General features: G+C 40.1%; 1 protein-coding gene across 1 annotated transcript in view; it reads left to right on the forward strand.

The window, feature by feature from the left end:
* The window catches only part of cnksr2a (connector enhancer of kinase suppressor of Ras 2a), a 70,187-nt gene that overhangs the window by 12,304 nt on the left and 36,367 nt on the right, over nt 1-21,516 (forward strand). The window contains exons 2-12 of the mRNA XM_046035173.1: nt 1,302-1,465; nt 4,479-4,681; nt 11,592-11,679; nt 12,066-12,107; nt 13,761-13,880; nt 14,337-14,396; nt 14,783-14,851; nt 16,890-17,036; nt 18,534-18,646; nt 18,774-18,928; nt 20,224-20,313. Of these exons, the coding sequence (XP_045891129.1) occupies nt 1,302-1,465; nt 4,479-4,681; nt 11,592-11,679; nt 12,066-12,107; nt 13,761-13,880; nt 14,337-14,396; nt 14,783-14,851; nt 16,890-17,036; nt 18,534-18,646; nt 18,774-18,928; nt 20,224-20,313 (1,251 nt within the window). The remainder of the gene's footprint in view (nt 1-1,301; nt 1,466-4,478; nt 4,682-11,591; nt 11,680-12,065; nt 12,108-13,760; nt 13,881-14,336; nt 14,397-14,782; nt 14,852-16,889; nt 17,037-18,533; nt 18,647-18,773; nt 18,929-20,223; nt 20,314-21,516) is intronic.

Here is a 21,516-nt window from a genome sequence, read left to right on the forward strand (position 1 = left end):
ACGATTAGCACCATTAGTATCACTCAAAGTCCGGCATTGACCTTATTTGACTCTTCTTGTTTGCCAACTCTTCTTCTTCTCTGGATCTTTGTTTTGTTCATAAATACATTTGCTGCAAGAGATATCCTTCCTTAGTCAGTTTTATGTAACTGACTCCTTGAAGCTGCTCTGATCAATATTTTTATACTAGTGATGGCTCAAATGACTACGTGATGTAAATGTAAAAGGGTTTGCTTGTAGTGATGAATCCACAGGTAGTTATCACTTGACTGCATTTCACCTCAGCTGTGCGGAGCGTTTTGGTGCCTTTTAGCTCTATGTTTAAGCTTTACGACCCACTCCTGTTTTGGTTTGGTCTAATCGCTCTCATCAGTGTTTCTAGTAGGCAGCTGTTATCAGCAAAAAAATAAATCTCTGATAAAACCACTGTGCAACCTGACCAGCACCAAATGAAGTTAGCAACTAGCTGGGGGAGGCCACTTACTGTATTTCCTGCAGTAGTTGGTGGAGACCTAAACAGAGCTAAAAGGGAGTGAATATTAGACTTTTTTTTCATCAGATGGACAGAAACATTTACATTTATTCATTTAGTTGACGTTTATTTCCAAAGCAACTTACAATTGCTATATATGTCAGAGGTCGCACGCGTCTGGAGCAACTAGGGGTTAAGTGTCTTGCTCAGGGACACATTGGTGCCTCTCACACCCAAGGCATGTGTCTTATCCACTGCCCCATCACCACCCCATTACTCCAAACATCACTCCAAATTAATGATAATGTACTCAGTATCAGATGGATGTGTTAACAAACAACTGTTTACTAGCAAGTTATTCATATCAACTTAAAAGGGGCTAATATGTCAGTGTTCACAGCTTGTTTCTGCTCGCCCAGATTGGCCAAAAACACAGCTTATTTACTTTAACAAAGTGAAATAAATCTGCCAGGTAAGATTATTTGAAGTGTTTTCAATGAAAAAAAGATTTTTTGTTTCACTATAAGGAAAATCTTTCCTCAAAATTTCTTAAAAACAGTTTAATTGTCATATGAAACAGGTTGGATTTTTTCCCAGCAGTAACATAGGTAATCCAGATGGTAAAGCATCATGGCAAATATGGTGTCAACCCAGGATGCGACTAGTTCACTGTGTACTAGCTACAGAGGAGTTTGGAAGAAGAACAATCATAGACATCAAACATCACATTCACGTTTTTTTTAGTCTGTCTTCATTGTGGTCGTGATCTTGTTTTGTAACAAATCTGAGTGTACTTATTGTGAGTAACCCTAATAATATTGTGTTCCAGGTCTGGACGACTGCTTGCAGCAATATGTGTGTGTGTTTGAGCGCGGGGGTGTGTGCGGGGAGAGGCTGCTGAGGATTAGCCACGCCGAGCTGGAGGAGCTGGGAGTTTCTCGCATCGGACACCAGGAGCTCATTCTGGAGGCTGTGGACTTGCTCTGTGCTCTGGTAAACGTGTGTGTGTTGGTTTTGTAGTTTCACTGCAGTGCTGGACTCTCATCAGCCCATCTTTACAGCTGCAGCTGTTAATGTATTCATGTTCTGCTTGAATGCACAACAAAATTGATTGCAGAAAGTAAATTGTTCCCGTACTGCATCAAAACTTGCAATCCTCCCAATTGACCCTTCGCCAAGCCCCAGCTCCCTTAGTTACTGTTGCTAAGTCCGACAAACTGTCGGCGCTGCCGCTGTCTATTACTGCACTCCCAGGAGAAATATTGTCAAATTAGTTGGAAAAAGCTCAGAAAGAGCCATACAGTTTTGCAGTTGCATTATACATTTGAAGGTTGTATTCAGGCTATTCAAACAGACGTGAAAAAAAATGAAAGATAGAAGCTAAAGCCTACCAATCACATAGTAGCCTACAAGTGAACCACCGCATCTCCCCACGATTGAGACAAAAGACAACGATATTAAGGATCAACACTGTTCCTGTACAGCTGGGTAGGTCTCTATTCATTATTACAATCATTAAAAAGCAGAACAGTAGAGCTTTATAAAGTTACATTCAGTAGGAAGTTATTTTTCTGGATTTATTTTAGGTTTTGGAAAGAGAATAAATCGTACTTCTCCTTTCAACCTCTCTGGGTAGCGACTGTAGTTATAACAAGTGCCCCAGGAACAGCGTTTGACCATATCTTAGAAAAATACAGCCAAAAAAAGCTAGAAAACGACTCTTTTTGCATTAGAGTAAATGCAGCCATGAAAGTGTTGGACCTCAGTTAGAGCGAGTCCGATACTGCGCTGTGATTGGCCAGCTGTGTTCGGGGCGTGGCTCTGGGAAGGGTCAATTGTCGCAACCAAAACAAAACACAAGAAAAATGTTTGGAAGTGGCACTTTAAATCCCTGCCAAGTGTGGGCTTTGCCAAAATAAAGGTTTTGGGAAAGATACAGCTGGAAAATGACAACCTGTGAAAAATTAGTCTATGAGAAGATTGGAAGGGAATTATTGGCTACAGAGGGAGTTTGTCTTATTAAATAAACTAAACCCAACTGGATAATGAGTCATAATTAGCTAAATTTTCATATTTCTTTAATTTAAATGTCTTATTTCTGGCTCAAACATTTAATTGGTTGAAACCAACCTTCGAGCATAGGTATGGTGCGTTTATACACAATTTAACAAGCTCCAGTGTGTCATCATGTGATTCGTATGTCCAACTTAAATCGGGTTATTTATTGCATGTAACTTTAAGGTAATCAACAATAGAATCCCAAAAGTAACTGAAAATTTTACCTCTCCAGGCCTGGAGAGTAAAAGAGACTAGGGCTGACCCCAAATAGTGAAGATTTGATGCTTCAGTGGGCGGAGAATGATTTGACTGTCAATCTCACAGTCCAAGCTTCGCAGCGAAACAAAGATCATGCCATTTTGGCGATGTGGGGGGTGCTCAACGTCTGATTTTACATAGAACTACTAGTTTTCTCCCAAAAAGTTAATATACAGCCTAATAAACATGTAAAAAGAAGAAAACTTTCAATAAATGTTTTTAAAAGTGCGTGAATAAATCCAAAATTGTGACCCTAACCCTGGGTCGTCAGTGCGCAAGTGTAGGCGTAACGCGCGCGCGCGCGCGCGTGTGTGTGTGTATGTGTGGCGGAAGAGGAACTTGTTGAAGAGACGGACCCCAAAATTCACTGGTGCTGTGCGGAGTTGGCCGCACCTGGCGGGACTTTCGGATAATTTATCACCGTTGATGAATCATACAAACAATATTACATTGTTTTTAAATAGCCAGTGGCACAACAGGTGTTGTGCTGAATTCTTCCTGCCTGCTGAGAATTGCATGCACCTCGCGGGTGATAAGCCTAACGGTCATTTATGGTGAGAAAAGAGGTGGATGCAAATCTCGGCAGGTAACGTTAGCCTACAAAATTTGATCTGCCGAATTATGCATCCACCCCTTTAGGTCCTTTTCAGACACTTTGCTGTGCTCATTGATCAAACGGCCTTATCACCACATATTTAGCCTACAGAATATCAAGGACTGGTAATTCTACTAAGTGTATTAAAATACTAAAGACTCTAAACATTCATAAAATATATACTTCGAATCATTTAACACCATTGATGGACCCCACAAAGAATATTATAGCGCGTTTTGAGGCGCATGCAATTCTCGGCAGGCAGGCAAAACTCGGCACAACACCGGCTACTTGAAATAGACTGCATGGGGAGGAACCGCCACGTGCATGCAGATGTCGGCAGCACGCATGCAAGCAAAACTCTGCACAAGACCGGTGAATGACAGGGGACAGAGAGAAAAGGGTCTTCAATAAGCTTCAGTTCAGCTGTAAATTTACAGTGTAAATTGAATGAATAGACTGCAGCTCTGCAGCTTCTCAAGATTAAAGCGGAGCTACCCTCTGTAGCCCCCCCCCAAAAAACACATGATTTACCTATCAGTCCACTATAGTCAGGACGATTCTGATTTGACTATGTAAATCCTTAGTCGGGGACAGCCCTAAAAGAGACACTTACCTACTATTTAAATGGTTAAAGTAAACAAGTTGATTTTGTTATTAACCAAAAGTGACATGTAAACTAGGAGGTTTCTTCTTGAAGAGTTTGTAATTTGTTGTGTCGTCTTTCTTCTGTTTGCCAATGTATTGTCATTATTGTATTGTATAGTATGTTGTTCCAATAATCTGACAACACTGACACCATTCCTGCATACTTCAACTGGATGTAAATGTGAATAAATAAAGAGTTAGGGTGTTTTAAAATCGCAACAGACTGATAATTTCTGTTGTGTGCCCGGTGCTGCCTCATTGCAGTCACTGTGCTGACCTTCTCTCTAGCAAATATGTAATGTGAGTCATTAATATGCACCAGACTCCTTACGAAAAACTGGTAAACATGTTGACAAATAAGATGCTAATTTGTATTCGAGGTGGTTCACTGTCTGGAGGTTTGGATAATCTTTGTTGATGTCTGTCTGTGTGTGTGTGTGTGTGTAGAACTCAGGTCTGGAGACGGAGAGCGTCAGGACTCTGGCTCACAAACTCGGCGCCTCGGCCAAAAATCTACAGAACTTCATTTCCGGCCGCCGCCGCAGCAGCCAATCAGAGAGCAGGACCTCGCGCCGGCTCCCCAATGATCTGCTGACCTCCGTGGTTGACCTCATCACAGCCGCTAAGAGCCTGCTGGCCTGGCTGGACAGGTAATATGTTTACAGGCTCTCTGTCACTGAGATCCTCTGTTTTATTAGTTATTTCATTATTGTAATATTGTTATTGTTGTTGTCAGCAGGGTAACTATTTCTTATAAAAGGCAAAGCACAAGAGTTATTAATAACATTACCAATGGCTCAGACTTCACTATTATTTACAGCTGTGCTTTTCCAACAGTGACATGTCAAATTCTCTTTCATGAAAAAGGCCCATTAATGGCATGAATAATAGAGGTATAATTTGGCTGCATTCACAAACTCATAATAGGAAGAACATCCACTGCTAGCCATGTAGTCACATTAGAACAGCTAAAAAACTGACAAAGAGTGCATAGCTCCTTTTAAAAGAGCTGAATTCATTTTATTAGTGTTAATATTTGATTTTATGTAACTGCCAGCAGTTTCAGAAGATATTTTCACTGTCAGAAATTCCTGATATCTCTGACCTGGTTTGTTTTGTAGCAGGAAGGTGCATATTTTTTAGATCACTTTTTTTTGTTGCTTCAGAATAAGAAAGCTCCTTTTAGTAAGAAGTTTGTATAAATTAATGTATATAATACATATATAAATAATTATTATATATAAGACAACAGAAGATGTCACCTAGCGCTCAAGGAAGTTATTATGGACATTTTCAAATAATCATTAACTGCAGGCAGCCCTCATGTACATAATACATAATATAGAGTTATAAGTCTTTTCTCTGTTGAAATCTTTGATCCAGAGCCTGTAGAGCCTTTTTTGTTTGTTTTGTTTGTACAACTAAAGCTTCAATCTGCAAAACATAAACTCTCCTGCAGCTGTTGGTTGTTGTCGTCTTTTGAGAAATGTTTTTTTTTTCTTCTGAGGGATAATGTCAGACCATTTTTCTCACCATGTTTCTCCGTCTCTCCCTTGCTCTCTCTTCTCCTCTCTGTCGCTTCATTTATTTATGAGTCGACACGATCTCCTGCACACGACACACATCAGAAACAGAACTAAAGGTCTCTGACATTCAGTTCTTGAAATGCCGGGCACCCACATCTGTCCTCAGGCCATCTAGACACACAAAAGTATATAGAGTCACGTCCACAAGCACTCTCAGACCCATAGAAACACCCACATGCTCGTACAAACACACATCCGCACGCACTGACACACACTTATGCAAGCGCACACGCGTTCGCCCACGCACAATGATGCAACTGTAAATGGCAAAGCGACGTTGAGAAAGGGATAGACTCAGCAGAGCCAGCGCTTCATGCTCTCTATTCTTCATTTCTTGAAACAAATCTACGTGTAGGCATTGTCAAAGACTCCTTTTTTTATGTTTTTATCATGCGTATTACACACAAAACACGTGAAGAAAAGAACATTTTACAGCTGTGTGAGGGCTCACCGGTAAATATAACATGCATATCATCCCTTCGGTGCTTTTATTTCAGTAAAATCTCATCTTCTAAAATTGATTCCTGCTGCCTAGGAATAATATATGAGCGAGTAATGTTTTAGTGCAATAAAGCTGCGTGGTGAATGATATGTTGAATTCATGAATACACCCTAACTATGTGGAAAAGGTTATGATTTCCAAGTATGTCGGGCTACAGTCGGTCTTGTACTAATACCAGCAAGATGAGTCCTTCCTGAAAGGTTTACAGCAACAAATTAGCATAAATCGTGTTAAAACTGAACCTTCATCTCTCCCTGATTGCTAGTTATTAGACCGCTCAGGGATGGAGGGAAAGTGCAACATCAGTTCAGCGCTCAGGCAGCAAATGTACAGCACATTCTAGTTCTCTCATAAAGACTTAGAAGTCATTTTTGCAACCTTTTCATGTATAAAATAACAGCGTGGGTACAGCACAGATCATCTCTTTCCTGCCTCTGATGCCTTGATGTACCCAGATACTTTTCTCTTTCTCTGTAGTGACAAACGCCATGCAGACATCAAATCGACACACTGTGCAGAAGGCAACCCCGTCCTCTTTAAATCTGCCGGGGAGAAAAGTGAAATAGTCATTTCATAATGACTGAAATTTGCAGTATCTCCCTTTCTTTGATATTTGCAGTATTTCCCTTTCTTTGAACATTTCATTTCCTCTTTATATGCACATTTGAAAGCACCTACCTATGAATTAATAACATGGCCTTAGAGGCTGAATATATGTGTGTATTTTGCTGATAGCCTAAAAATACAGTAGTAGTATTTCTATTTCTATACAACCAATGTAGTGAATGAGCACTTTAAATTTTGTTTAAAATATAGGGGATATATGGCTGACTGGTATCAAGACAATCAACACTACCCACCGTGCAGTCGCTCAAAATAGTTCAAAATGACTTTCTTAACTACTGTACTTAAGTACAATTCTGAGCTGCTTGTACTTAACTCAAGTGTTTCCATTACTGTATACTTCAACTAGCTTCTTCTTGCTACATTTCAGAGAGAAATACTGTATCTTTTAGTCCACAACATTTATTTGATAGCTAGAGTTTCTTTTCAGATGAAAATTTTGCATAAATACATTGAGTATGCTAATAAAATACAACGCATTGTTAAAGATTAAACCAGTGGTTCCCAACCTTTTTGACTTGTGACCCTGTACAAAAATGCAGAGTCTACTTGGGGCCTCTTATTACATGAGTCCATGAGTTGCGAGCAATTCCACCTCAGAGTGATTTCCCCTTTAAACTTTGCAGATAGTTTAATTTAAGTAACTGTTCAAGGCCAAGAGAGGGCAAACTCTCCAATATTTCACAAACAGATTTGTGTATGTGTTTTCCTCTGCCATTAATCATCTCGAGAACCCTCAGATTTATCTTGTGACTCTGTGGAGGGTCTGGAGAACTGTACTTAAAACTGGCTCCACCACGACTTCCACAGTAAAAACCCTCTCAAGCAATAATGCATCAGTGTTAAAAATGTAAATGTTGCTACCAATGGTTCTGTAATTTTACTTAAGTAGGATTGTGAATGAAGGACTATTACTCGTAGTAGAGTACTTTTACGCTGTGACTTTAGTACTTTTACTCAAGTAAAGGATTGAATAGCTCTTCCACCACTAGTTAGTGTCAGATGATCGCAGTGTGTTTTTTTTCCTCAAGATAATTCCTCGATAGAAGTGAAATAATTTTAGGACTAGGATAAGACAATTTGTAATGATATATTTGTAAAGCTTGTAAAAAAAACAGTTGTAAAAGCTTGATATGTGAGAGAGAAGTGTGGAGGTTTGGAAGACGGTGGAGATGTGTGAAGGTTTTAAAAAGTGAGCTCACTAGTTTTACCATTACTCAGGGTTTCCTCTGCCCTCAAATATAGACTCTTCTCTGGTGATCTTTCTTCTTGTATTAGTCACAGTATGCTGTAAGACACCATATCCAAGCATCAGATGAGGTGGAGGAGAACAATGGCATGACTATATCGGGGCACCTTCAGGTGTATTATCTCTTCTTTACAACTGCCATTTACCACAGAAGAAAAGAATGGTTGTGGTGAAATGTGTGTCCAGTTTTTTTTACAGTTGTTTAAAGTAGAAAAGGTTGTTCACGTTGTTCACCAGTTTGGTGCATATAGCAGTACAGCGTAACTTCTGGATGATTCTGGAAAACCCAAGATTACAATGCTGACTTTTTATTCATCCAATGCCAAAGTCTCTTGCTACACACTACTTACAGTCATACATTGGCACTGAATTGAAAAAGTGTACATAATTCCTAGAGAGTATTTATTTAACCAACAGTGAGTTAGCTGAGAAAAGAGAAGAAACGTTAAGTGTTGTTGTACCTGCAGTTTACCTTGTGCAATGATTTGAAATGGTGACTTAGTCATTTTATGTAGCTCTATGTTTTAGTTGTCAAGTTAAGATAAGTATTTTCTGTAACATTGGTATGATGAAGGACCAGACCCCTTGGTACTTGTACAAATATTAACGATAAAACATATTAAAAGTATCCAAAAAAGGTTTAGCGATTAGCTCAGTTGATAGAACTTGTGCCCCATGTACAAGGCTGAGTCCTTACTGCAGAATCCGTGGTTCAAGTCCAGCCTGCCGCACGTTGCTGCGTGTCACCCACTATCTCTCACTCTCTCTCTTTCCACTGTCCTATCAAACAATGCCCCAAAAAATAACCCCAAAACTATTAATGATCTTGATAATGCAACATGAAAAAAGTGATTTTTAATCATTTTTTAATCACTCTTATTCATTTTTGTCTTGCTTCAATTTGGGGGCTGCAGTTCCCATAATGCTTTGGGAGACGTAAAAAGGAAGTATAATGTTTCCATGCAGTCAGTTTTGTAAGCTTATATTTGTTTACATTTTGGCACCATTAAAAGTATGCCGAATTAGCTATTAGCATTTCATGTTTGCAGTGTATCCATTAATGTACAGACAACTATCACTTTATTACTTTTATAACAAAGAAAACTTAAAAGTGTGATGATTGTCAGGAAAGTTCTGGAGTGTCTTTTTTTCTGATTTCTAGGCGGATATATGGGTCTTTATTTTTGTAACAAGTGTAACACACCAAATCTAAAAATACGCATCTGTGTAGTCAGATTTTAGTTAGATTTTAGAGTTATGACTCTTAAGAAGTTTTAGTACTTTAAAGTACTTCACCTCACACAATTGGAAACAGGTCTGTTTAGCCACAGCATCGTCTGAGCTGTAAAAAAAAAAAAAAGGTTTCTCAGTGTTGTTTGAGGGTTGGAGCCTGATAGTTAGCAAACAGTCTGTGTAGCCTTAGGTCCTGCTTATATATAGCACACAGCCTCAATACTGATGACCCAAATCACACACACACACCACAGATTCATCACACACCAGAGGCCGAATTTAAATCTGGGTGTTTAGAACAGTGATGCGAAGTAATGGTGTGTGTCTTTGTGTGTGTTTTGATAACGATGTGCCCCATATCAGTAATATTCATTTTGATGTCCCTTTGTGTCTGTATCCATTCATTAAGGCTCCATTAGTTGCAGCATGTTCCTTATCACTGCCACCTTGTTCACACCTGAATAGTCTACTGTGTCACGTTCATTTATATACATTGTGTTTGCACAAAAAAAGGCTTTAAGGACCCTTGTCTCATAAAAACAAACCCGACAGCAGAATGCTCACACTTCACTGGAAACTCTGACTGTGCATACAAACATGCGGGAGACTTTGAGAATTGATGGTGCCAGTAGCAAAGTAGCTTAATAAATCCACAATGGTCTAATAACCCTCCACACACTGTTTATTTCAGTCATTAAAAAGTTTTCTAAAAGAATGGCAAGGCTTAAACTGTGCTTTTTTTGTTTGTGGGTTTCCAAAACATTCCTATTTACCTGGTTCTCTAATGCAGCTTTATTCACCCTTCCACTGGAGCAGTGTCCCCTTCCCTCTGTGGAAGACCATCACCGTTGAATCTCCACTTTAAGAAGCCAGGTGTCAGGGGCAGTATTCTCCAGTGTACACTTTAACGCACCTGTAATGGTTTGGATTTCTGAGCTGGTAGTTCATACAAAATGTTGTCTTATTTATGAGCATTTACGCTCATTCATGACCTTGGATGCATCTATGTTAATGGTCCCACTCAAGAGCAATGACCTCTGAGCAATACAGACCAACCAAACTTTTATAAGCATTGTGTTGTTTCACTGATCGTTTTTTTAAATTTTTGTAGCAGTTAAAGGGGGATTGCATGTGAGGCCTGTGCAAGTGTTTATAGAGAGAAAAATGCATGTAGGTGAGCAGTATATTTGATTGTGCATACTTTTCAGCTGTGCATCAGTAACATACAAGTGGGGCATCTTCATCCATCTTATTAACTCTTTAAAGTTAACTGTACGTTGCAATGATGACATTATTTGAGAGTTGTTTTTATTCTTTTCCATTACAGAAATTAGTTCATTAATCGATTATTTGAGCCTCTAAGCAGTCAACAATTTTTGTATTTTAAGGAGAAATGCCACATGTTGACGTCGGGTTTCCAGCATCTTAAATGTAATGATTTGCTGCTTTTCTCTCTTAAACATGATTGTAAATTGAATATCTTGGTGTCGCAGCACAGTAAGTGCTGGTTAATTTATTTGTCTTTAATTATCAACAAGTCTTCTGGCTGTACCAGTTACTAACAAGCCACAACAAATACTGCATGCTGTGGATCGGTTCATTTATGTTAACAAATAGATGCAGATGGAAACTAAACCTAAGTACTTCAGGATAGATCGTTATCAGACAAGACAGCCTTCTTCATGTTTGGCAACTAATCATAGAGAAATGGCAACCTGTGTCTGTGACAAAGAGTAATTTAGCCACTTAGGGCTCTGGGATAATGCAGTTTTAACAGAGAAAACAAATAATTAATAGATCTAAAAAATAATTGATAGTGAAAATAATCGTTAGCTGCAGCCCAAATTAACACTAAAGTATTTCAAAGGAGAACCACAACATCAAACTTTTAACTAAACAGATAAATATACCGGATGTAATAAATAGGGCTGCAGATAACAATGATTTTATTATTCGAAGCTTCTATAGATTATTTCAACGATTCATCAATGTGCTTGGCGGCGATAATAATGAGGTGATAAATCATTTCATATGCGATCACCTGTTCATGATAACCTCTTATATTTTATTAAATGTTATAGCAAAAATGAAACAAAATAACAAATAATTGAAGGCGAGTCATCTGTAACTAAATTAAATTAATCAATTCAAGAAATGAGTTCGTTATCAGCGATGTCTCTGATTTATAACATACGTCACAGATTCTCTCATGACTGAGTTGTAAAACTACTTATAAATTTGTGTGTCTGTGTGCGCGAACACACAACATCTGCCTCTCTAACACTGCTCCTGTCCATCTCCTCTGTACAGTATCTAATGCAGCAGCAACATTTGAAGACTACTGCTGTGTTATCTGTTCCTCCCAGGTCTCCCTTTGCTGCAGTGGCAGACTACTCAGTAACCCGAAATAATGTCATTCAGCTCTGCCTGGAGCTCACCACCATTGTACAGCAGGTGTGTGGAATTGTTTGTGTGTGTTTTATGAAGGCTGATAGCTCGTATTCTGCCATGGCTGTCATATTCCCCTAAGAACGGTGTGTGTGGGTGTGATGCAGCAGACTCTGCTCTCTGCATCCTTGAGCGAAACTCAATTCTTCGCTATTTATGTCCTTACAGTCTGTCTTTTGTGTGACTGATGTGTGTGTAAATAAAAGCTAAACGTGTCTTTTTGTGTGGGCGTATTTTCCTTCTGCGAGGGTATAGAGTGTGCAGGTGCAGGGTTCAGTAATGTGAGGCCCAGACAGTATACAGAAGCAGCAGCATGATGGTGTTTGTGTTTTTGAGTTTTTGCAAGACAGGATGTTCTGCTCGCGCTACATTAAATTCTGCTTCTCCCCCAGGACTGTACGGTGTTTGAGACTGAGAACAAAATCCTTCATGTGGTGAGTCCTGCTACCTCATCCAGCTGTCGCTTATTTGCTGTGTTGACGGGTCCTGTTGTTGTAGTTGTTGTCGCCTCATACCCACTTACACAATACTCCACAAACACAGAAACTCACAACTTTGTAAAGAAACTTTACAGCAGTATTTCAAGGGAAATAGTTTGACATTTTGGGAAATTTTTGCTTTCTTGCCAAGAGATGGATGAGGAGGTCAATATCATTCTCGTCTGTTAAATGTAAAGCTTCAGTCAAAAAGTGATTAGCTACTAGCCTGGCTCTGTCCAAAGTTCAGTATCTTTACCTAAGTCTTCACCGTCTCCTCCAAAAACCTTTTTTTTTTTTTTTTTTACTTTTTTGTTTGTGTGCCGTTTATAAAAAATAAATAAATAATATGTTCATTTGTGAGCATTAGAAGTGCTGCTTCCAGTCTTTATGCTAAGCTAGGCTAACCTCTGGCTCCTGGCTGGAGCTCCATATTTAATGCTGCATTCACATAATATCGGCAGAATTATGTTATTCTGGCACACAGCTAACCTTGTAGGCGCATCATTTAAACAGCCAAAGCAGGGGGCAGCTAATGTGTAACTGACCTTTTTCACGGCAGACATTTTGACTTGTCAAACACAGGTGTTTCTACATTCACTAATTACCGAGTTGCATTGCAGTAATCGCTGCATCGCAATCGTTAATGTTCTTAGTTCCACCTGAGCTTCACCTGCTATGGCAAGTCGAAACATCTGCTGTGAAAGAGTTCTGTGAATCTGATTCCTTTGGGGATGACAGAAACAAAGAGTGCTGCGCTGCTAGCAAGGCCCTCCAGATTCAGGTTAGGCAAAATGTATTCACCAAAATGAAGGAATGTTGAAGTGTAGACTTTCTACGGAGAAAGGGAATAAACAACAAATGGAGCAAAATATAATGAGGCTCATCATGCTCTTGAGTTCACGGTCAAAACAGCTAGAATCTTTATGTCTTTTGTAAATGTGTTTTGAGGAAGTTTGGGAGCTACTTTTGTGGATTATCAATGCTGTCAGCAGTTTTTATTCAAACTACTTTCTACCAGGGAAGTGTGACAGCATGTTGTGGGGAGTCTGCGGTTGTTCATGCAAAAAAATAATCTGAATAATTTTTACATGTACATTTTCAATGCTGTGGGCACGGCAAATTATACTCACCGAGCCAGATATTTTAGAGGATTAATATCTGAGAACACTGGACTAATAAAACGAACTGTATAGCTAGATACTACTTCAGGTAAATAAGAAAATGTGTTCTCTTTTTTGTAATTTTCGGTGAACTGCCCCCTTTAAAGTGCAGTTAGCTGTGTTAATGGTGGCAGCCTCTAACAAAGTCAATTCTGCATTAACACATGCATTGTATTAAAGATTATGAGGGAAGATGTGTTTATATTCTCAGTAAAGCCAAATAGAAAACATTAAAAAAAAAAAACAATCTTTAACATCCTTTGTGGCATGAAGCTAAAAAGATTTATTAGAAATGCCCTAAATCTGACAAACACAAGGTGTACGGGTTGTTTATGTTCTTCTTTTGTTTTTATCTCTTTTTTTCTTAATAAAGCACAGCTGGTGAACCTGTTTTATAAAAGCTCTGCGTATTGTTACCTGTCCTCTCTGGTTTTCTTCATCTCTGTAGTGCAAGACTCTGTCGGAGGTGTGTGAGCACATCGTGTGCGTGTCGTCAGACCCGCTGGTTTCTCAGTCAGCCCACCTCGAACTGGTTCACCTCACCAACATCAAACCCTCTGAAGGCCTGGTAATGACGCTGTCTACTGGGCTTTAGTATGTTATAAACTGTGTGTGGTTATTTCAGGTTCTGTTTGTCTGTCTTTTTGTTGGTCTCTAGTTTTCATCATTTTAATCTGATCAACTTTGTGGTTCTGAATCAGGAAGCACAGAAGCCAACAGCTGTTAAATTAATGTGTCAGACACATTTAATTAACATTTCATATATTCTGCTCCTCATCGAATTTTCAGGCTATAGGTACAGGTTGTGAACATTAATTAGGCTGCCACTAAAAACAATAGTGTTTCTGGCTAGCAAAAGGTGATAAGACAAATGTGAGGTGTAGCTATTTTACCTTTTAGTTACTTGATGTTGTTGAAATGTAAACCTAGATAACATTTAAGAAGATAAGGGAATCAAAAAGATTAAACTAAATTTTAAACAACAAAACAAAACTTTTTAGCCTTTTCCTTCCCTGTCCATCAGGGGATGTACATCAAGTCAACCTATGACGGCCTCCATGTGATCACAGGAACTACTGAAGGGGTAAGAGGCTCACAATCCCACTTCAACACGTTCAAATACTGAACCACAGCTGAGCAGTTAGCTTTATCTGCACCAGTAATACTCTCACTCTTAATACTTCCCACAAACACCAAAGAAGTGGATTTCCCACCAGGCCCGGGGGTTTGAAGGTTATAGAAAACAGATTCTTGCAAAGAATATCTACAAAACTGACAACATTTGGATTCATAACGGCATTTCAGATTCCACATGGGTGACTCTGCAAGGCATTCCCTCTGCTGTATTGTAGTGTATTGAAGTACAGTTTGTTGAACAGCTTGCCCACACTGGTGTGCGGAGATCAATAAACTCAGATCAATTCATAGTCGTCTGTTTTCCTTCTGTCTCTGTCTTCTGTGCCTCTGTAGTCTCCAGCTGACCGCTGTAAGAAGATCCATGCAGGGGATGAAGTCATTCAAGTCAATCACCAGACTGTGGTGGGTTTCTTACTGTGCTTGTGTGCTGCCTGTATGTTCTAAATATATCTTTTTGTGTTTATTCAGGTGATCATCTATAGATTTTGTGTGTGTGTGTTAAGTGCACTTATATCTAATTGAAATGATTGGGATCAATTGCTTGTTAAAGGGCCATTCCCTCTTTTTTAAATCCTGTGTATCAACACATATAACTGAAGAATTTGACCTATAGATACAAAAACTATATTTTGCACGTTTCTTATATTAATATAATATATATGTGCCTGTTTTTACATATCTTGCCGATGCAAACAAACATTTAAAGCTGCTGTAATCGATATTTTTATAATAACAATCAATCAGATGACAATGTGTAATGTGAAAGAGGTCACTCAAAATGATCAATCCAAAGATAACTGCCACAGAATCCCCTCAGCTCTACAGTAGGAAGTCTTTCACCTTTTGTTTTGGTTTTTGGGCCCAAAAACAGCTAAAAGAGAGGTGATATTGGACTTACATTTGTTAGGTGCTTAACAAGTTAACTATAGCAACTTAAAAAATGTTGGAAGGACAACGTTGTGTTCACAGCATCTTTCTGCTGGTCCATGTGTCCCAAAAATCAGTTACTACATGTTTAATATCACCAGAAAATATTTTATGGTAAGATTTTGTTGTTTTCTCAAAGTGTTATCTTGTATTATAAGACCTGTAAATCAAATTGGCATCTAAAACCAGTTGCAATTATGTGCCTTGAATTTGTGTGGTAGGCATAGGTGTTATTTACACCGGGGACGCTGGGGACATGTCCCCACCACTTTTTGAAAGTGACTGATTTTGTCCTCACCACTTTTGGAAAGCATTTGCTAAAAGTTTTCTGAAAATTAGCTTGCAACAAAAAATGTTAAATAACAAATAAAGATTCTATAAGAAAGGTTTACTTGCACAATAGGAAAACATGAAATGCAATGTAAATATAGAAGAAACAAATCTGCCTTGTCCAAAAAAGTAAGTTAGGCTAAAAAAACAAGCTGCTGATTAATGCATTATATTCGATAATATTTTTATATTCTGATTTGTCACTGGCCACATGAATTTTGTTTCCCTTCATATAAATAAAGACATTTCCACCATAAATTGGTGCAGAAAATGTCTCTAGAATGCAGGAAATTAAGAGTTTAATGCTCAAAATCTTGGCCCCCCAATCAAATATTATTATATTTCATAAATGAATATTGTTTGTAAATAGCATTGATATATTTTTGATCCCAATATGGTTTTGTCTCACCCCTAAATGTCCCCACCACTTTTCAACACAAAGTGATGCCCTTGGTTTATGCCGTTTATTCATTCAGCAACTTACACTTGCTATGTATGTCAGAGGTCGCACGCCTCTAGGGGTCACGTGTCTTGCTCAAGGACACATTGGTGGATGGGTTACAGTGGGGAGTTGAACCCGGGTCTCTCACACCAAAGCCATGTGTCTTATCCACTGCACCATCACGACCCTACAAGATGTACAAATGCACGTGGCTGGCATTGCAATGAGTATAATAAGATCCTCCAACCCTCTCTGCACCTCCTCTTGCAATATGATCAGATCTCAGGTCAATCCAGTAAATGCAATTAAGATAGTGTGTTTGCCTTAATTGGAAAATATCTCCCCACATGGCACAGATGAGAGAAGGTCAAAAAGTCTTTAAGAAAAAACAAAAACAACTGGTGACCTTTATAGTAGCCATTTTTATATTTGTATACCGTAGGTTTTTGTTCGCACATTCCTCTACACACAAAGAAAAACACTAGCTAAAAACGTAGGAAGATATATCATAAGATGCATTTGTTTTCAAATTGAGGGCAGGTTACATCACAGAAATCTCTATAGATAGACTTACCACCTCCACACCCACTTGTCGTGCACAGAAGGCTCAACAAGCGAGATCCAATCACGACATGGACCGAATTCAAACTACGGGCTTAACATAACGCTGTGATTGTGTTCTTCATTACCCAGCTGATGGATAATCATCCTCTTTTCCCCACTGTCCTCTCCCGTCCACAGGTGGGCTGGCAGTTGCGTAACCTGGTCGGCTCGCTGAGGGCCGATAAAGGCATTGTGTCCCTGACCCTGAAGAAGCGTCCGCAGAGCACGCTCAGCTCTGCCCCTGCACTGCTGAAGAACATGCGTTGGAAACCCCTAGCTCTGCAGGTGGGACCAGCTCTACCTTTTATAGACTTTATTAAAACACTGCACTGGCCCACATAATTCCCCACAGCATTCCCACTCCCTGAACGACTGCAGCCAAAGCGTGTAATTAGGTCAGGGTACTGTGGCTCAGCATGGTTTTGTTTGCCAGCTGAAACAAACTGGAATGAATGGGAAATGAAAATTGATGGCACCATCCACCCACATTCCCAGTGCTCTGCGAATTATGAAATGTATCTCCCTAATTAACACTTGATGATCTACACAATCAGGAGGAAACACAAAGGGAAACAGTTTTTTTCTCTGCCCTCCATCAGTGTTTTGTCTTGTGTGACCACTTTAGTCATGTCTCTTAAAGGATCTTTTTTGGCTTATTACTCAGTTGCTGAACTATCTAAAAGTGTGGGGCGCTTGTCCACTAATGTGCAACCTCTGCAAGAATTCTAGGCGTCATCTTTAATTCAGCATTAAAATTCGACCAACAAATTAATTCTGTTGTCAAAGGTAGCTTTTTAATTGCAAGACTAAAATCCTTTCTCTCTCTTGAGGACTTGGAGATTGTTTTACATGCACTTATATTTTCCTGATTTGCAATTGTACTCCGGCATCTGTGACTCATCATTATCACGCTTGCAGCTTGTTCAAATGCGGCGGCTAGATTGTTGACTAGTACAAGATAGAGGGACCATATCTGCTCTCTTCACTGTTACATATAGAGTTGATTTTAAGGATTTTAAAGTGTTTTTAAGGCGTTACATGGATTGGCTCCATCGTATATTTCAGATCTCCTTCGGCTGTATCACTCTGAGGCCCCTGAGATGATCAAACAGCTTTTCACAAAAATTAATCCAAGTTGTGAATACTGTCATGTGAAGTCCATTTCTCTCTGTCTGCTAACTTCTGCCACACTTTTCTCATCCTGCACTGCATTGTTGTTTTCTGTTCCTTGCTGCCTACAAAATAAAAGTGCATAAGCCGTCTGTCGGAGCTAGATCAAATAAATGACGTGTATTTGATATTATTTGATCATTTTTATTCAACTAATATTCATACCGTTTGAAATAAATAAACTGTTTTTATAGTAGCCTATTTCAGTTTGTGCAAGAGGAATTAAAGGCCTGTCCCATATGGACACCTGTCCCCAAATATAGGCAGGGTCAATTCAGTGGTTTTAGCGAGTTTTACGGTATTCATGGTCGGTTACAGTGAGTTTGAAGCGCTGTGGATGTGAAGTCTGACTTAGTGTAGTCTTGCTGTTAATGGATTATACTTATCTTGTAATTATGTTTGAGTTGTTGGAACTGTTGTGCCCTACGCCATCCAAACAGGTGCTATATATCGTGAACAGTGAGAGCCAGCACCATAACCATGTTGTTGACACTACGTCACAGACACATTGGCTCCAACAGTCATTATAAGTTTGAATAAATCAAAAATCATATCTCAAATCATAAATCCATTCAAGACAGATCTTTAAATATCCGCTTTTGCTTTCTGCAGCCAACCAGAAGCCCAGGCAGCGGTTCGGCCACACCCTCTGGCACACCCACCAAGAGCTCTGCCCTCCAGGATCTTCACATCCCTCCTCCACCTGCTGAGCCATACACACCAAGGTAGAGTGTCCGTGTACTTTCAAAGACAAAAGTTCAGCTGACAAGAAAGTGGCGACAGCAAAGAGGAGCTTTGACTTGTTGGATGTTCATGTGTTTGCTGGTAAATCATCCTCTGTTGTTGCCATAGAGATGAGACCGGAGCCTTGTCTGGAGATGAGGTATCTCGCAACCACAGTGGCGTCAGCGTTGCCAAGCGCTCTGAGTCACCAAACTCCTTCCTGGATCAAGAGACTCGCCGGCGAGAAGAGGAAGAGCCCGTGTACTGCACCACGCCCACATATGGTACGTGGGGTGTGCGTGTGTGTGAGAGAGAGAGAGAGAGAAAATGGAGAGGAGGGATTGAGTTCAATCTCATTCTGCTGTGTTGAAGCACTTCAAAAAATAATCATGGGGCCAGGAATCCACCTGCCAGACCACGGAGGTTAATAGAAAGTTTTAGAAAGTGATGCAGCTCTATACATCGTGGATAAAATAGATGAAATCTTTGCAAGAATATCACATATCAGACTATAAAAATGGAGACAAAGGAATATTAAAAGAATAAATAAAAAGAATATTAAAGGTTCAGTGTGTAAGTTTTAGTGGCATCTAGTGGTGAGGGTTGCAAATTGCAACAAATGGCTCACTGTGCATTCACTTGATCTTCAGACAAAATAATACTTAAATGTACTAATTCTAAAGGCAAATGTAAATTCAGCAGTAAAAAACTGTGTGGCATCGGGCCAAAAAAAGTCAGTAGACGGCGGGCCAGAACATAATCAGTCTATCATTTAATTGTCTGTTTAGTTCAGTAGGGCACAGGACTCCCATACAAAGGATTGTGGGTTCAATTCTCACTTGCTGCTATTATTTCTCTTCCTTTTCAACAAATTGATTATGAAGAGATCGTTTTACATATGTGCTTTAGTGTGTGCCTCCCGGCTATTGGTCCACATCAACCTATGGACATTTATTTTCATTTCCCCAATATCTCCGTTTTTCATTCAGGGTAATCTGATCTCACGTTTTCTGAATGAACTCAACTAAAGACGACAAAGTACTGCTGCAAAGACGTTCTCACGTTTTTATTTTGTAGGCACAATCATTTTAAAGGAAGTGATTATGTCTTTAACATTTGCTGTCATGACTGAGATCTGATTCAGCACTATAATTTACATTACATTTATCTGACACTTTTATCCAAAGCGACTTACAATTGCTATACAGAGGTTGCACGCCTCTGGAGCAACTAGGGGTTAAGTGTCTTGCTCAGGGACACAATGGTTGATATCTTACAGTGCCGCTATCAAAGTAATCTGGCCGCCTATTGCCGACCACTAATGTACATTATATCAATTTCTTAGAGTAGAGTAGTTTGCCAAGTAGTAGGCTACAGTAGAAACACAGGGACCAGCGGTAGTATGTAGGTAGAAATGGCTCATTCTAAAGTAATAAACACATAACGGTTCATTATGTAACGTCTTTATACACCACTGAAAACATAGTTATGTAGATTATAATGTACTTCTGTCAAAAGATCCTGCTAAATATTAGACACTGAACATTTAAGTTTTATAATTATGTGTGTGCACTTGTAGGCAGGCTGAGGCCCATCTCCATGCCTGTGGAGTGTAACTGGGTGGGCGACTATGAAGATCCAGCCAAGCTTAACAGAGAAAGTCGCAGAGGTGAGTGCCGGCGTGTGGAGCATGTATGTGTGTGTGTGTGTGTGTGTGTGTGTGCACCTCCTGACTAGCCTGTTAGATTCAGTTAAATGTTCCCGTCTCTCTGTATTACGAAGAGATCAGTGTGCGTGTGTGGATCAATGCACCTCCATCCCCTTCTCTAATTCTCTCTGTGATTAGCATCACAGAGAGATGAAATAAGAGAAAATGGGAAGGGAAGGAGGGGAAAAAAGGTAGACAAAGGCAGAGCTGAAATGAAAGGCAGGCGTTGAAGGGAGAAAGAATAAAAGCGATAGAGAGACGGGAGGGGTGAGGAGGAGGCAGAAACAGGAAGAAAAAAAAAGAGAAGAGTCTCCCTGACCTCCACCTGAATCACTCACACAGTTGCCATGGCGACGCTGACAGCAGCTCAGCTCGGTGTCTCACTTTCCTCTGGCCGCTGCCTAGCAACCAGGGTAGGACAGGGTGGGAAATGTGGAGAAGAGGTAGCGAGACCAGAGGTAGCGAGACCAGAGGTAGCGAGACCAGAAGTAGAGAGACCGGAGGTAGCGAGACCGGAGGTAGCGAGACCGGAGGTAGCAGGACCTCTGAGAGACCGGAGGTAGCAGGACCTCTGAAAGACCGGAGGTAGCAGGACCTCTGAAAGACCAGAAGTGGCAGGACCAGAGGTAGCAGGACCAGAGGTAGCAGGACCAGAGGTAGCAGGACCAGAGGTAGCGAGACCAGAGGTGGCAGGACTAGAGGTAGCAGGACCAGAGGTGGCAGGACCTCTGAGAGACCAGAGGTAGCAGGACCAGAGGTAGCAGGACCAGAAGTGGCAGGACCAGAGGTGGCAGGACCAGAGGTAGCAGGACCTCTGAGAGACCAGAGGTAGCAGGACCAGAGGTAGCACGACCAGAAGTGGCAGGACCAGAGGTAGCAGGACCTCTGAGAGACCAGAGGTAGCAGGACCAGAGGTAGCAGGACCAGAGGTAGCAGGACCAGAGGTAGCAGGAGTTTCCTCCCCATTGAAGAGGAAGTTGGTCAAAAAATATTGAGGACACATTCATTTTGAGAGTCTCCTCAACAGAATGATAACATTTTTCAACTTTTCAAACAAGCAGCCAATGATTTTCTGCCAAACAACATTTTGTGGTTTAAAGCAAATCCTCTTAATCCTCGTTGTGTTTATGTTAATTAACCCCCAAACAGCCACAGTGTACAGAC

The sequence above is a fragment of the Micropterus dolomieu genome, linkage group LG01 (assembly GCF_021292245.1).
Source record: "Micropterus dolomieu isolate WLL.071019.BEF.003 ecotype Adirondacks linkage group LG01, ASM2129224v1, whole genome shotgun sequence".
In the NCBI taxonomy this organism is placed as follows: domain Eukaryota; kingdom Metazoa; phylum Chordata; class Actinopteri; order Centrarchiformes; family Centrarchidae; genus Micropterus; species Micropterus dolomieu.